The sequence below is a fragment of the Antrostomus carolinensis genome, unplaced genomic scaffold, assembly GCF_000700745.2.
Source record: "Antrostomus carolinensis isolate BGI_N321 unplaced genomic scaffold, ASM70074v2 scaffold24874, whole genome shotgun sequence".
Lineage (NCBI taxonomy): Eukaryota > Metazoa > Chordata > Aves > Caprimulgiformes > Caprimulgidae > Antrostomus > Antrostomus carolinensis.
The window spans coordinates 3,916-18,184 of record NW_010313202.1 but is presented as its reverse complement, the minus strand read 5'-3'; the positions used below and the strand labels follow the sequence as shown (position 1 = coordinate 18,184).

At 40.4% G+C, this 14,269-nt stretch overlaps 1 protein-coding gene across 1 annotated transcript; it reads right to left on the bottom strand.

The window, feature by feature from the left end:
• Positions 1–2,793: 2,793 nt before the first annotated feature.
• On the bottom strand, positions 2,794–13,819 carry LOC104519916 (ephrin type-B receptor 5; the record flags this gene model as incomplete). The annotated part of the gene is made up of 11 exons (XM_010167288.1): positions 2,794–2,902; positions 3,948–4,103; positions 5,006–5,199; positions 5,344–5,493; positions 6,567–6,782; positions 7,716–7,963; positions 8,362–8,481; positions 8,595–8,650; positions 11,446–11,560; positions 12,388–12,550; positions 13,695–13,819. Coding segments are annotated over 11 exons (1,652 nt in total), but the record flags the coding sequence as incomplete, so codon positions are not given.
• Positions 13,820–14,269: the final 450 nt, after the last annotated feature.

Genomic DNA, 14,269 nt, shown 5'->3' with positions numbered 1-14,269 from the left:
ACGTGAGAGCCTTTGGATGCCAAATTATGGAAGAAGTACTCTGAAAATAGGACCTGGGAATACCACCCTGGGAATAAAAAGAATAGAAAGACTTATTACAGAAAACCCCAAGCCTGTTTTTGTGCAGTTCTAGCCACAGCCAGGACATCTTGACACTTAATCCCTTGGAACTATGATAGAGACATTGCAACCTTGCTTTAGAACAGGAGGAACAATATCCAGTCACTACTTAATTGCCTTGGTAGTGAGTAAATCCCTTTCCTCTGACTGTAAAAACTACTTTGCCATAGACTTAATATGCAAAAATAAATGTCCTACTGCCTGAACTACCACCAAGCAGTTCATTTCACTGCAGCTTCCCATAAGGGGTTATTAAACCTCATTGTCATTGGTAGGAGATTCAGACAAGGTTCTCATTTGTCTCCCATTGTGTAAAGAGAGAGAATGTATTTTGTGTATATAAGTTTTCACTGGGCTGAAAAGAGGCCACAGGATTTGAACTAGATCACTAATTTCTCCACTGATCTTGAACATCCAAGGCGTACAAAACATGGCCTGCTGTGTTTCCCGAAGTGGCCCACAGAACTTCTAGAATACAGTCATATAAGAATAACATGCCTTGTTATCCTCTGGTGAATACACATGGAAGGTGACAGAGACCACAGACGCCCCCCAGCATCTCGTGCTCAATATGTTTTCTAAAGAGGACAACACTTTTGCAGTCTTAGATGCTGTAGGTGGAGCTGACAGTCAGTCAGCACACATGCAACTGGATTTGTGAGTACTACAAGTTTGTAGAAACCTCTTAAAAAGCAACAGACTCAAATTTTCTAGGGTTGGACTCACTCTAGTCAGATGTGAGGGTTTTTTTTAATCTTCACACTCTCTTTGTACTGCCATGGGTGTTTTATTTTTGTTTCCCTATATTGTTTTTGGATTGACTTTTTAAATCTTGAAAGAATACACTGCTACTCTCCCTCTTCAACTAAAAAAAAAAAAGAACAATAATGTTTCTCTAATAGTGTAATAGAGAGTCTGAACTCTGCTTGTTAATGTAGTGCAACTATTCTGTGGTACATCCTATCATCTTATGGGACTCTTCAATAACTATTAAATGTGGCTTCTCAGTCTTCAATTGCTGGGTTGACTAAGGGAATACTTAAATCCACACATGAGTAGTAGCTGCAGAAGTTGTGCTATTCTAACCTTGACAGATGGAGAAATACAGTAAGTTCATTACTAGTTCACAGTGAGCCAAAAGATGGGCACAGATTGGAATAGCTAGAGTTATTTCCTCTCAAGAAACAAAGGAGGTATCTTTTTATGTAATGTCTTCATTCAAGTCTTGCTTAACAAGGCCATTTCCATTTTGCTTTCTATGTGTTGGTGAGGTGGACAGGTGTATTATTTATGAGTTTTCCTCTCAAGCTCAGCTTCATGTTTTCATACTCCTGCATAGGGATAGATACAGTCCTGAAGCTCTGCTTCTCCTCAAAGTAGATCTTTCCTTAAGCAGCTGCTAGTCTGTCTGAAGGGAGACATAGGCTCTGTATTCTCATGCATCTCTACCAGACAACACAGTTGATGCTAAGGACATTGTAATTCCTTTTTTTAAGGACTGAAGTGACTTGTGGGACTGGCACCCTTCCCTGAACACTCTTGATAAGAACTTGTGAAAGAGTTTCACCTCCCTTGTTCCAATTGTCTATTTTACTGCAGGTCTGCATTTTCTTCAAAAACAATATTCAGTCAGCTGTGCTCATTGATGTAGCTGGTTAGGGTGAGAAAAAGACCAAGTATTTTTCAACAGCAAAGGGCTTCAGATTTTTTTGTCACACTTTTCAACGTCTGTAAGGGGGTCAGAAGAAAACAAAACCCAAATTCTGATGCTCAGGATTTCAGAATAACACAATTTATGCCTTTTCTTTCAATAATAGGCTTGTGAAGACCAGAACCTATTAGTTTCCTTCTTCACTTGCAGATCCAGCAGGATAGATTCTAGGAATCTTTACTGTTCCATTCTCTTGGCAGTTTCATAAATACAGTTGCATAGCACCAAGGACTTGCTGTTCCTTGCGTGAGCACAAAGGATTAGCAAGTTTCCCTCCTGGATCATGGAGCAGACCCAAGAACTGCGCATGAAATAGCATAGAATTTTGAGCCCTTTACTCTCAACCTCTTCACCAGGTTCACATGTCTTATTGCTTACCACATATTATGCATTAACTGGAACCTGAGTTCCAGACCAAGCTGGCATACCAAGTGATAGTCTGATGCTCATCTCCATCCGAGTAATAATGTCTCACACCATGATGGCATTCTTTGGAAAAAATGGTAATTTTTTTGTTGCCTTTATTTTGTCTTTGTAGCTGTGCTGAGCTCCCAGACACAGATAAAGCCTGCTGGTGGCTTTGTAAAGTTGTCTGATACCTTTTGTTGGCAGAGAAGAGGCAATAGGTGCTTATGATCTGTCTAAGGTATTATTTCATCTCCTCCCCGTGTTATTACAACTTTCCCTCCCCCAACCCATTACCAATGTATGATGTCAGCCATATTTAAGTGCCTCCAGTTACTTAGCTCTGCTTTCAAATCATGGCAAGGGTTTGCTTTTGTTCATGGAACAGGTAGTGTGCAAGCTGTGTGCACTCTCTGGGTGCATTAAGTCTTCAAGTAGCATACTGATATCTCTTGAGTAGCATAATGACATCTCTTTTTCTTACAGTGAATATCCTGCTGAATTCACCCAGAATCTTTCCAGAGTTTGAGACTAGTGGAAAAAGGATGGTGTAAACATCACACTTCAACTGGTTCAAGATGATTCAAATGGACTCGCATGAGCTGGATGCTGTTTAGAATCTTTTTCTGGTGACCAACGAGGGTGATGCCAATACGCTGGATATCTCTGGAAGAGAATAGAGGATGTGGAAGGTGTTAAAATCAGCTTCTTGTTCTGAACAGTCCCAGTCCATTTCCCTGTAGATCCAAATCAATGTGTATGAATATATGTGCATGTTTATCTTTGAGAAACAGCTGACAAGGCTTCTGGTTTTGTTTGGCAAATGTGTGTATGTATGAGGTGTCAGCAGAACTTGGTAGGTTATGATACAAAAAGAAGCAGTGGAAGTGGGCCATGAAAATGATCATCAGGCTGGAACACCTCTCCTATGAAGAATGGATGAGAGAGTTGGGGTTGTTTAGCCTGGACAAGAGAGGGCTCCGGAGAGACATTCTTGCAGTCTTTCAATACTTAAAGGGGGCTTACAAGAAAGATGGAGAGAGGGGGCCTGTAGTGACAGGACAAGGGGCAATGGTATTAAACTGAAAGAGATTAGGTTAAGATTGGATATAAGAAAGGGTGATGAGACAAATAAATAGTTTGGCAGGAGAAGTTGTGGATGCCCCATCATTAGAAGCGTTCAAAGTCAGGTTGGACGAGGCTTTGAGCAACCTGATCTACTGAAAGATGTCCCTGCTGATGGCAGGGGGTTTGGACTAGAAGATCTTTAAAGAATCCTTCCAACCCAAACCATTCCATGATTCTAAGAATGTTCCTTTTCCTGGCTTCTGTCTTCTGCATAACACTTTAACCCTGTATACGGTATGGCTGGTTCTTCACATCTCTTTAAAAGTGGTTATTACCTGTGGCAGCAGTCATGAACACTCTGATGTAACAGTCTCTCTGCAACACTGACAATATGTTTTGTAGTGTACATGGGATCAGTATTAGTGCTTATAGAAAGAGATTAGAAATGTACTGTTGTATGAGGGGTGTCCAGAGGCCCTAATAAGATGTAAGAAACAGTAGCTACTTTGCTCTGGCTTACCTCTCCTTTTTCATGTGTTTATATTCTCCCTACAGCCCTTACTAAATATTTCTCAGACTGCTTTCACTTTCTGCATGGAAAACTCAGTGTCAGGTACCTGCCACTCTCTCCCCATCTACTTACTCCAGAGTCATGCGTGATATGACATCAAATGTAATCAGACCAGCCTGGTCAAAATTCTCCTTGTAACGGCCCATCTTGATAGCATCCAACCACTCATGGGCATTGCTGAGTGAAGGGAAATCTGGAGGACAGTTGCTCAGGAGAGGCTGAGATGGTCTGCAAAAGAAGCAGGTTCTAAAAACCTAAGTTATCAACATCAGCTGACCACACTAGTAAGGTAATAGTTATGAGAGGGAAAAAATGCAACCTCTGAAGAGCAGAGAATGGTGGAGAGCAATTATATTTGTTCTTCCTGCCCTGATTCCTACAGTCCCACCTTGATGCCCTGTTTCTAGACTACCTATGTTCCCTTTTCTACCTGAAAACAATAAACCTAACCCAAGCAATTGATCCTTCCTTCCTCTTTTATAGTCTCTCAGCCACATTCTCTTCTTGTTGCCCCAGATTGTTCCACACTTTCTAGGTCTACACCTATTAGTTAGGCAAAAAATTGCAGTGAGGAGGTTCCTGAGGCAGAGGTGAGACCTTACACCCTTTTACCTTTGTTACTAGCTCTCCTTGTCCTAGAGATGCACTCCTTGGATCAGAAAATAACCTATGAGATGATGAGTGCTGTTTCAGCTCCAACACCCATCAGACAAAAGCATGGCAACAAAATGACTGTTTATACATGGCATTTGCTCTTTTCCCCATCATGTGAATCTATTCCAAAACTATAACTCTCTTTATGTGCTGTTTTTAGGAAACTAGGCATGACGTGTACCTGGGGAGTACATTCCACTGAGACAAGTTTTATAACCACAGGGCAAAACATTCCAGGCCAGCAGGATGTAATTCTGTCATCAGCCCAACAACTATCTACCCTTGGTTCCATTTACCCCACCAAAGACTTCTCCTTTGCTGACCTCCTGCCTCTGGTTCCATCAGGCTGCAAAATGCAGTTGGGAAAATATGGGATGCAAGTTGCAGTTCTAATTAGTCTTATTTACTGCTTTCTTTTCCTCATGATGTTTACCAAGAGACAAGCCCTCCTATTTTGCACTAAATCTTCATCTCACCTGCTGCTCCCAGTTCCAGTGGCTTTGAGGGCAGATGGCTTGCGGATCATTTTATCTAGGGCACTGACTATTTGCTCAAATTTGGGTCTCTGGACCCGCTCCTTCTGCCAGCAGTCAAGCATCAGCAGGTGCAAAACAGTTGGGCAGTCTGGGGGTGGTGGCAGGCGATAGTCCTGGTCAATGGCGTTAATTACCTGCAGGAAAAGAAGCACAAAGTTTTATCTCAGATGGGAAAAGACAAATGAGTGTCAATCACTTGGCAGTGTATGACTTTCTTCTAATTGAATTGATACAGGACAGAGAAACAGATGTACATTCTCACCACTTCTAAAACTTACATCCTGATTGGACATGTCCCAGTAAGGCCTCTCACCATAGGACATCACCTCCCACATGACAATGCCATAGCTCCAGACATCACTAGAGGAGGTGAACTTGCGATACTGGACAGCTTCAGGGGCAGTCCAACGGATGGGGATTTTGCAGCCCTAGAAAGCAGTCAGAGAGCAACCAGAATATTAGTGAGATAAGGACTGTTTGTGAAAATGACATCACTGAACTGATCAGATGCTGGTAGCATGACACAACTCTGAGCATGGAGTGCCAGTCCAGTTGATGCTGTCTTGGAGACATTGTTGGTTTAAATTCAAACTATGTTCAAGGTTTCCACCTTGTTCTATTGACAAATATAGACTAAAAAACAGAATCATGCCTCCTTGCTGCTACAAATCCCACGAGGTAACAGATTTTAACTTTTATAGTTCTTCTTTGCAGCATTTGAGAGGTGGCAGATAGTAAAATCCTCCTGAAAGTTACAATCATTTGGAAATCCAAGGCCATTTAAACAATCCCAGCCTGCAACACCAAGGGCAGATACACTGAGTGGCTAGCATTAACTTCTACCTCTTTCCATCTCAACCTCTCTGACTGCAGGTATGACCTGCCAGACAAAATATCATTCAGGTGCTGGTTCTTCAAAACACATACATCTAAAACTTGTTTTATTTTTCAGTGATTGAATTCTTCTTCATCCCCTGTATAACAAATGGTAGTTTCAACCCACCTGCTGTACTCCCACCCCTTTTGTAGTATGTGTAACAGGTGTCAGAACTTGATAGGTAAGAAGTTCATTTTATGGTTGATTGCAAGCCCATAAATATACTTATGCCAGTTATCTTTTCTGTAGGAAAAAAACCCAACTCTTTCCGTAAAGGGTGGTAGTACAGGACTTCAATCTCTCCTTCAGTCCTTTATACTTCCTGTAAGAATCTAATGAAAGGGGAAAGATAATGCCTATATCAGGTTATGAAGTTTGTCCTATTCAACATTGTTCTGCAAAGAATGGTACTGAGAATTTATTTCACGTAGCAAAGTGGATCAGATATTCAGTTATTTTTGTGTTTTACTTGTTTGGAACAGATAGCCCACGAGATAGATAGCTCTACCCCACTGGTCTCTCTGGTATCAAGATGGACTAAAAAGGGTACACCAAATGAAGGCGGAACGCAGGAAAAAAATTAGAGCTGGCAGTACTGCAGTAATTCACTCTGTAGTGACTCACCAGTCCTCCAGTATAGGTGGGATTTGAAGCATCATCCTCCAGAAAGCGGGACAAACCAAAGTCTGACACCTTGCAGACAAGGTTACTGTTGACTAAGATGTTACGTGCTGCCAGGTCACGATGCACATAATTCATGTCTGAAAGGTAGCGCATGCCAGCTGCAATCCCCCGTAGCATTCCCACCAGCTGTAACACACTGAACTGTCCCTCCTTCTGCTGCAAGTGAGGAGGCAAATGTAGGCGTTTATGACCACAGAACATGAAGCCAACATGGGAAACTAACAAAGAGCAAGGTAACAAGGTGGATTTATGAAGTTAGAGAATGTACAACTTCAGACAAAATCTGAAGATTCGGGGACAGCAAATAAGAAAGGAGGATGGGCTTAAAGGAATGAATCTCAAATTAAGTCAGACACTGCTGATCTTTTTCTGAAAACAAATCTCATCTTGTGGCCATATTCTTCCTTAGCATCCTATGCCTAGTCTCATTAACTACTAAGATGGCTAAATAAACAGGAGCAGACAAATCTGCTCTTACTGTTTTAAGATCTTTACAATGGGTTCTATGCAATTCTACACGATGGATTCATGCACTTTTCAAAACGTACCTGCCAAAGCATTTGTGGTTGAATTAGCGTATGAATCAGTAACAAAAAAAAGAAGTGAAGTATATGTACTACAAAAATGTCTGTGTTTGTGTTTCATTACTAGAAAAAACACTGGAAACTCTGAGTACAAAAATGTCTACAAGTTTCATTACTTCATTACAATGTTGAAAAACAATCAGTGGAATAAAATCTAAGAAACATTATTAGAAAGGCAAAATTTGGATCATGCACACAAGGAACTAGAAGGCTGTGTACAAAGATAAACAATTTAGTACTGTTTACCATTAATTACTTGAACTGGAGAAGTCTAAAATAATGAAGAAATTTTATATGATGGGTGCACTTTTGGAATATTTTCACCATGTCGGCCCAAAACCACTTACTCTGGTAATTTGCTATTATTTCTATTGCACCTGAAGAGAGCAACTGAGGACTTATAGAGACAGGAGTGACGAGGAAGGACAGGCAAAATTATCAGATCTGAGAGTGGCACACAGCAAGATGAAGAGGTAACGGCTGTGGGAGACTCTGGTTGTGGTACCCTGAGGAAGGAATCCAGTGATCCATTCTCCATGAACTCTGTGACAATCATGACTGGTCGGCTCTTGGTGACCACACCCTCCAGATGGATGACATTAGGATGCTCAAATTGCCCCATGATGCTGGCCTCACTCAGGAACTCCCGCCGCTGTTCTTCTGTGTAACCTGACTTCAGGGTCTTAATAGCTACTGTGTATTCACGCTTCCCTGGGTGTTTTAGGCGCCCAAAGCACACCTCTCCAAACTCTCCTGTCAGAGAGGGAAGAAACACACCTCAAGTAAGAAAACATAACAAAGAATTTTAGTCAGGTGCACTACAACATCCTACTGTGGAAGACTCCGAGCACTGCTTGGAAATAGGATTACTAGGACTGTTTGGGTTAAGGTAAAGTTCTTGATGAAGGCTCAAGTTGGAGACTACATCTTCAGGGTTAAAATGAGGAGCTGTGAGTCTTGAAAGGGTGTTTTAAACTTCATTTGGAGCCAGCATCTAAGGGTAAGTAGGTTAAGATGAATTTTGGTAAAAATGAAGGTTAACTATCCTAAGACACTTGATGTACCATGGTTGGGTCCATTTCAGGACAGTAATGTGCCAGGTCTCAAGGTGAACAAGAAGACATTTCAAAATCTGCTGATTCTCACACTACCTGATCCAATGACTTCCTCAATCTTGATGAAGGACACATCAATCTCCTTGGTAAATTCTCGAATAGCTTCATTGGGATCTTCATAGGTTGAAGGATCAATGTAGTATTTCACTCCAAGTCCTGCAGTGGAGAAGACAGTCCAAAACATCACCAGAATCAAACCCTGAGAGATATGGGTGTTAATGAGTCCTGAAAAGACATGTCCTTGCCACCTGTTGCTCAAGAACACTTACCTCGTGCACTGATATACTGCTGCAGACGGTCTGTGTATGGAGTTTCTCGCCTTTTACTGCAGGACACAAAAGAAAGGAAAGTCAAACACACACACAAGATTCTCCCATAGGATGTTGGGGTAGGCTTCTCAATGCAAGACTCAGAGAATCCTTGAATTTAGGGATAGAAGATGGGTGTAAAGATCCTGCCCATCTCTTGGTAACCACTGCATGATTGTTTTCTATGTGGCAGTTTTTACATCACTGTTTGCATCCCCACTTTAGATATGACAAAAGATAGGGCCTCCGGCACTATCCTGAAAAAAAAATATTACAGTTTAACATTACTGTCTTGGAAGTTTTCTTGCTATTCAGGCTAAATTTGCTTTTTAATTTCATTTAATTACAACAAATTATTCAATACTAATCTAAGCCATTTCCTGTGACGTCTTTTAAGCTCTTAAAAAAGATTCTAAGAGCTATTTACTCTAATGCTTAATTTGTATCTATTTCCCCCAAAGATTAATTTTTTTTTTCCTCCTGGTCTCTTAACAGCATTTGCTTTGACTATTCTTTTCATAAGTATGGTACCCAAACCCAACCACAAAAAGTCAGACAGAGAGCAATCTGTTCCATGGTGTGATTTTTGCATGTGCAGATCAAAACAGATATGGTCTTTATTATTGTAATATTTATTGCATATATGCATCTAATTTCCAGTAAGCATAGGTCCTTCTCAGCATAGCCATTTCTGAGATTTCATTCTCCTCTCAAATATGTGTGATTCAAGCATTTTTTTCCCACATGATCTAATTGTTTTATAAATGTCATCCTATTCTTGGTTTGCTCTAAACATATTTTCCATTTTCAAGTCACCTCATTTGTTCCCAACAGTGTTCATATTTTTTTTTTTCAAAAAATGTAAAATTCATGTAGTTTACAGTCTTTTCTAAATCATATTAATTAGATCAGATTGTAAATCACACCCTGTGTTATCTTGTAGTACCCCTGCTGTATGCATGGATTTGTGGCAACTCATATGCTTTGCTGTTTCAGCACAAGACCACATAGCTGCTGATTCAATTAGCATCTGAAGACAGAATATCATGAAACATTATGTCACTTTTCTTTACTAACATAACTAATTCTGTCATTCTAACAGGTAACTTCGTGTATTATTCTTGTCAGGCTTATCTCTTTAAATTCTGCTAAGATTGGAAAAATACAGATTGTTCTACCTTCAAAATCTCTTCTGTTGTATGGAAAGAAATTGGCTTTACTGGGGGCCTGTTCCTGAGAACTTTAATTCTGCTGTTGCATCTGAAAGTCAGGTCTACATTCATGCTTTTTCTATAGGCTATCTGAATACTAATAGTTTTCCACTATAAAAATACAAAACAAAACAAAACAAAACAAAAAACCCCCAAACAATTACCTAAAATAGGTGATTCACGTTGAATATTGCCTGGAAATTGTGTACCAACAATTTATAAAAACAAGTTAAAATTATAGCATTGGACTCTACATATATTCAACTTTTTAAAGAACTACTCATTTCCTGATGTTCCTCATTTCCTGCATCTTCAAACTTACTTTTCTCATCCAGGATAAATTTAAAATAGAAATTTGGTATCTCCACTTTTTCTGAGCAACTGTCTATTAATTGCACATGATCCTTCAAGTATAAAAGAATCTATATTTTATGATATCTCCTTTTATGTACATACATTTACAGAAACCCATTAATGTCTTTCCCCAACACAGTTTTTGGTAATATTAATTTATTCTGGCTTTGCTTTATTTTTTTTTAGAAAAATATATGCTTTATTGAGTTGTGCACATAACATCACATTTCCAGCTGTAACAAGAAATTATATTTTTAACAGTTCAAACCTACAAAAGGAGGCAACAATGCAAATATGACAATATTTGATAATTCTTTTCTTTCCAGAAAGAAAAATATTAAAAGAGAATATACACAGAAAGAGAAAACAAATGTAGAAAAGTAAAGAGAACAAAAAAGAAATAACTAAAACTAGATGTCACTTTCTAAAGTTAAGTAGTTCATACATTTTTTTAGGTCAGTAGAAAAAGCTAAAAAGTCTCTCTTGTGCAGAGACATACAGAAATCCATTACTGACAATCTAGAGGATTAAGTTCAAACCTCAGTAAATTCAAGGAGTGGGTAATGTTTCTTTTCTTCAAGTAACAAAGTCCCTGCTGTTTACTTTTGTGCCTCTACAAAAGTAGCCACCCTTGCATTTTTGTCTTCCTCTTTAAATATTCTGTCCTTCTTTTTTACCATAACACATTATTTCTACATTGACTTATCTGTCCTTTTTTAATTCACAAAATGGGAGGTGGCATTTACTTTCTTTAACCTGTATTTTATGAGTTAAGGGTTCTGTGGAACCACTGGGGTTGTACAGATTTTATTCTTCAGCAAATGAGCTATTGTCTCTTGGTTCTTGATTAAAGGGTATTTAGCACCTTCTAAATAGGTGGATCTAAATATTTATTCCACTAGTCCTTCTTCACTACATTGTTTCATTTTCCACTTGCCTAAAATGCAATTTACAGTCCCTCTTTACAGTGATGCATTTAAATACCTTTTTAGCAACAGCTTTAAAATGTTTCCCTTGTGTTCATATTGCTAACTAGCCAAATATCAGCTAAGTACATGAGCTGTTTACCAAAGGAGAGGCTCCTCAGATAGGAGTAATGGGGCAGGATCTTTCCTTAATTAGCAAAGGGCGTCTCAATGACATCTGGATAAATGTAGATCAGGCTGTTTCCCTTGGGATGGGTTTATGTAGCGGGGGTAGGAAAGTTCCACTGTCTGCAGTGCACATGAGCGGGTCAAGGAATTCACCTCTTGAAGATGATGGCAAGGATGGCAATGGCAGCAATTACCAAGAAGGCTAGGCCGCCGAGTGCTGAGCCCACGATAAGCGGCAGTCGGTCCTGCACCATCTCCGAGCGCTCCCCTAGCAAGGAAGACACATACATACACACACACATATGCAGAGGACAGGAACTGTTAGTGTTTCCCTTCTACTCAACTAGGTCTTACCTATAATTCCATTTCTACCAGCCCTTTGCTTCCCAGGCTAGCCCTGGCAGTTCAACAAATGCTTGGTTATCCCTTTACCCCTCCACTACTGTGCTTCTCCGGTGCCCTCCTTCCTACTTCTGAAAGTCAGTGCTCCCTCTGAATCCACTTTTCCTTCCCCATGTCCACTGACACCTGACCAGCCACGTCAGTATAGCTTTGATCCCATTGTCCCCTATCAATTTAGCTTGTAGATGACATATATGAGTACCTTTGATCCAGACCAAAGAGTATCACAAGGTCATACGTTGGTCTCTGCATGAATGGATGGTGATACTGCTGGAAGGCAAGCTTCTGGGTATATGTCCTGTGTCCCACTTGTCTTTAAGACTTTCACAGAGCATTCAGCTGTAACATGTCCTGTGACAGCTGGAGACCAAACTACAGCAGTGTACAGTGCTATGTACTGTAACACTCTCCTAAAGAGAGTTCTACTGACACACTCTGATCCTGCTGGTCAGAGACACAGAGGCAACAAGAACTAGGACTGAGGAATATGGTGACAACCTAAACAATACACTCTGACAGCATGAAGCTTCTTTGAGTGAACAAATCTGCATATGCAAGTTATGATATACAGGAATACAAGCTGAGTAGGAGTGTCTAGTAGCAGTCTTCCAGAGGATAAGCAAATACACTTAGGGATACACACAAGTGAAAGATGGTCATATGCAGATCTGAGTACAAAATGGTAGCACTTACCTCCCATTAAAGTCTGGAAATACATCTTTCCACTGTATGGGCCATAGCCCACTGCTGTTCTAGCTCGTACTTGGAAGGCATAGATCTTGCCGGGGCTCAGATTTGATATGGTGGCCATGTTGGTCTCGCTAGTCAAGGTGAATGAATTATCCTCATCTTCTGCCTGTGAATGGCAGTGACCAAAAAGGAATGTGAGACTTCTGCCCACACCACTTGCTCTCCTCATCAAGGAATGCTAGTTTCCATGTTGGCCCAATATTCTTTGCATTTGTTACAGAGCCTCCCAACCACAACTGGTATTCCAGACTTGACTTCCTTGCACACTACTTGTTCCTCACTGCTGTTCTTCTTTCCTTTAGGCCTCGGCTTCCCACAAAGTTCTGCCAAAGACCCTCAGTCCCAACCTAAACAAAAGTGAGAGACAAAACTACCTTGTCCTATGGTTCCTTGCTAAGCATATCCATACAAACGGCCCTAGCCTGTCCTGAAATTTTGCTTTCTACATACTCTAAATTCATATATTCTCCTAGGAGAATCCAGAGTAAGAACACATGTAATGCTGTATCCAAGGAGCGGCTAGACATATTATTACAATATTACAAATAGCAGGCCCTTCCACTGCTAGAAAAACAGTAGCTCTGCACAATCCTGCAAAAATATTATGTGAAAGATCAAGAAAACGGAATGGGAGCTTGTTTGAACAGCACTACGTAACTCTTCCCCTCAAATCAGTTGGATTAAAAGTCATAAAAGATGTGAATGGAGAACAGCTTTGTATTTGCCAGTCTGTAATTCCAGCACATAAACAGGTAACTGATTATTTGCCAGTTAGTGAATGAAAGAGTGCATTCCTCCCTCCAGAATTTCTTAGAGATGTCTGTCCAGGCATAAATGGGGACACAGGACTTCCTTCCACAAACACATGACTGAATGTTGCAGTGAGTCCAGTTCCAATATACACATTTGGAAACTTCAGCTCCTTCCACTGTTATGTGTGTCAGCTGGTGCTAAACTTACTAGGTTGTTAGCCACAGCTTTTTAGCTTAGTTTACAGTGTCTTCTCTTTTTGTCATTTGCATTGTTCATTATATGGTTCCAAGTTGGCAAACACAGATGGATTGATGTTAGATGAACCAAATATTATGAGCACCTGGTTTTACTACAGCTTGTTCTTCCCTCATAATTGAAGCATTTTTCTCCACCTTCTGCATTCTGATCCAGGGGTGCATTTCCCAGACAGAAGATTTCCCTGTTCTCTTTTGCGTAACAGCTATGCAACGTTCAGCATCACATCACTTTCTGCTCACCTTGTCAAAGTAGCGTAGCTGGTAATCCAGGATGATCCCATTGGGCTGGTCTGGCTGAGGCCATGACAGTGTGATGCTATTGGTAGTATGACTCACCTGATGCATCATAGGGACAGCAGAGGGGACTGGAATAAAAGAGAGGAAGAAGAGATTGCAAAGAGATAAGCTTAACAATGAACTATAATTGAATATTCATTATGATGAGTTATGATAAGTTAGGTCAGCTCTTCCTTTAATTTCCCCTAATTTGCATTATGAAGTACTTTATAAAGTAACCAGAAGAAATCCAGGTACGATTCTACTCTACTGGGAGATACAGTCACTGACAACTTGCACAGGATCATGCAGAGGACTATACGGCAGTTGAACAAGTGATCTTCAAGTTTGCAATTTTTACATGCAAGATGACAAGGTGTTCAGTGCCACTGCCTTGTTCTAGGATCATGCTTGGACAAAGAATGTGACAGTGGTCAGAGCAAAAACAGAACACACTACCTTTCTTCTGCTTCTCCCCTAGATTATAATTCTTTGCCTGGGTGTGGTAGCTTGACCTTGCCTGAATGCCAGGGGCCCAA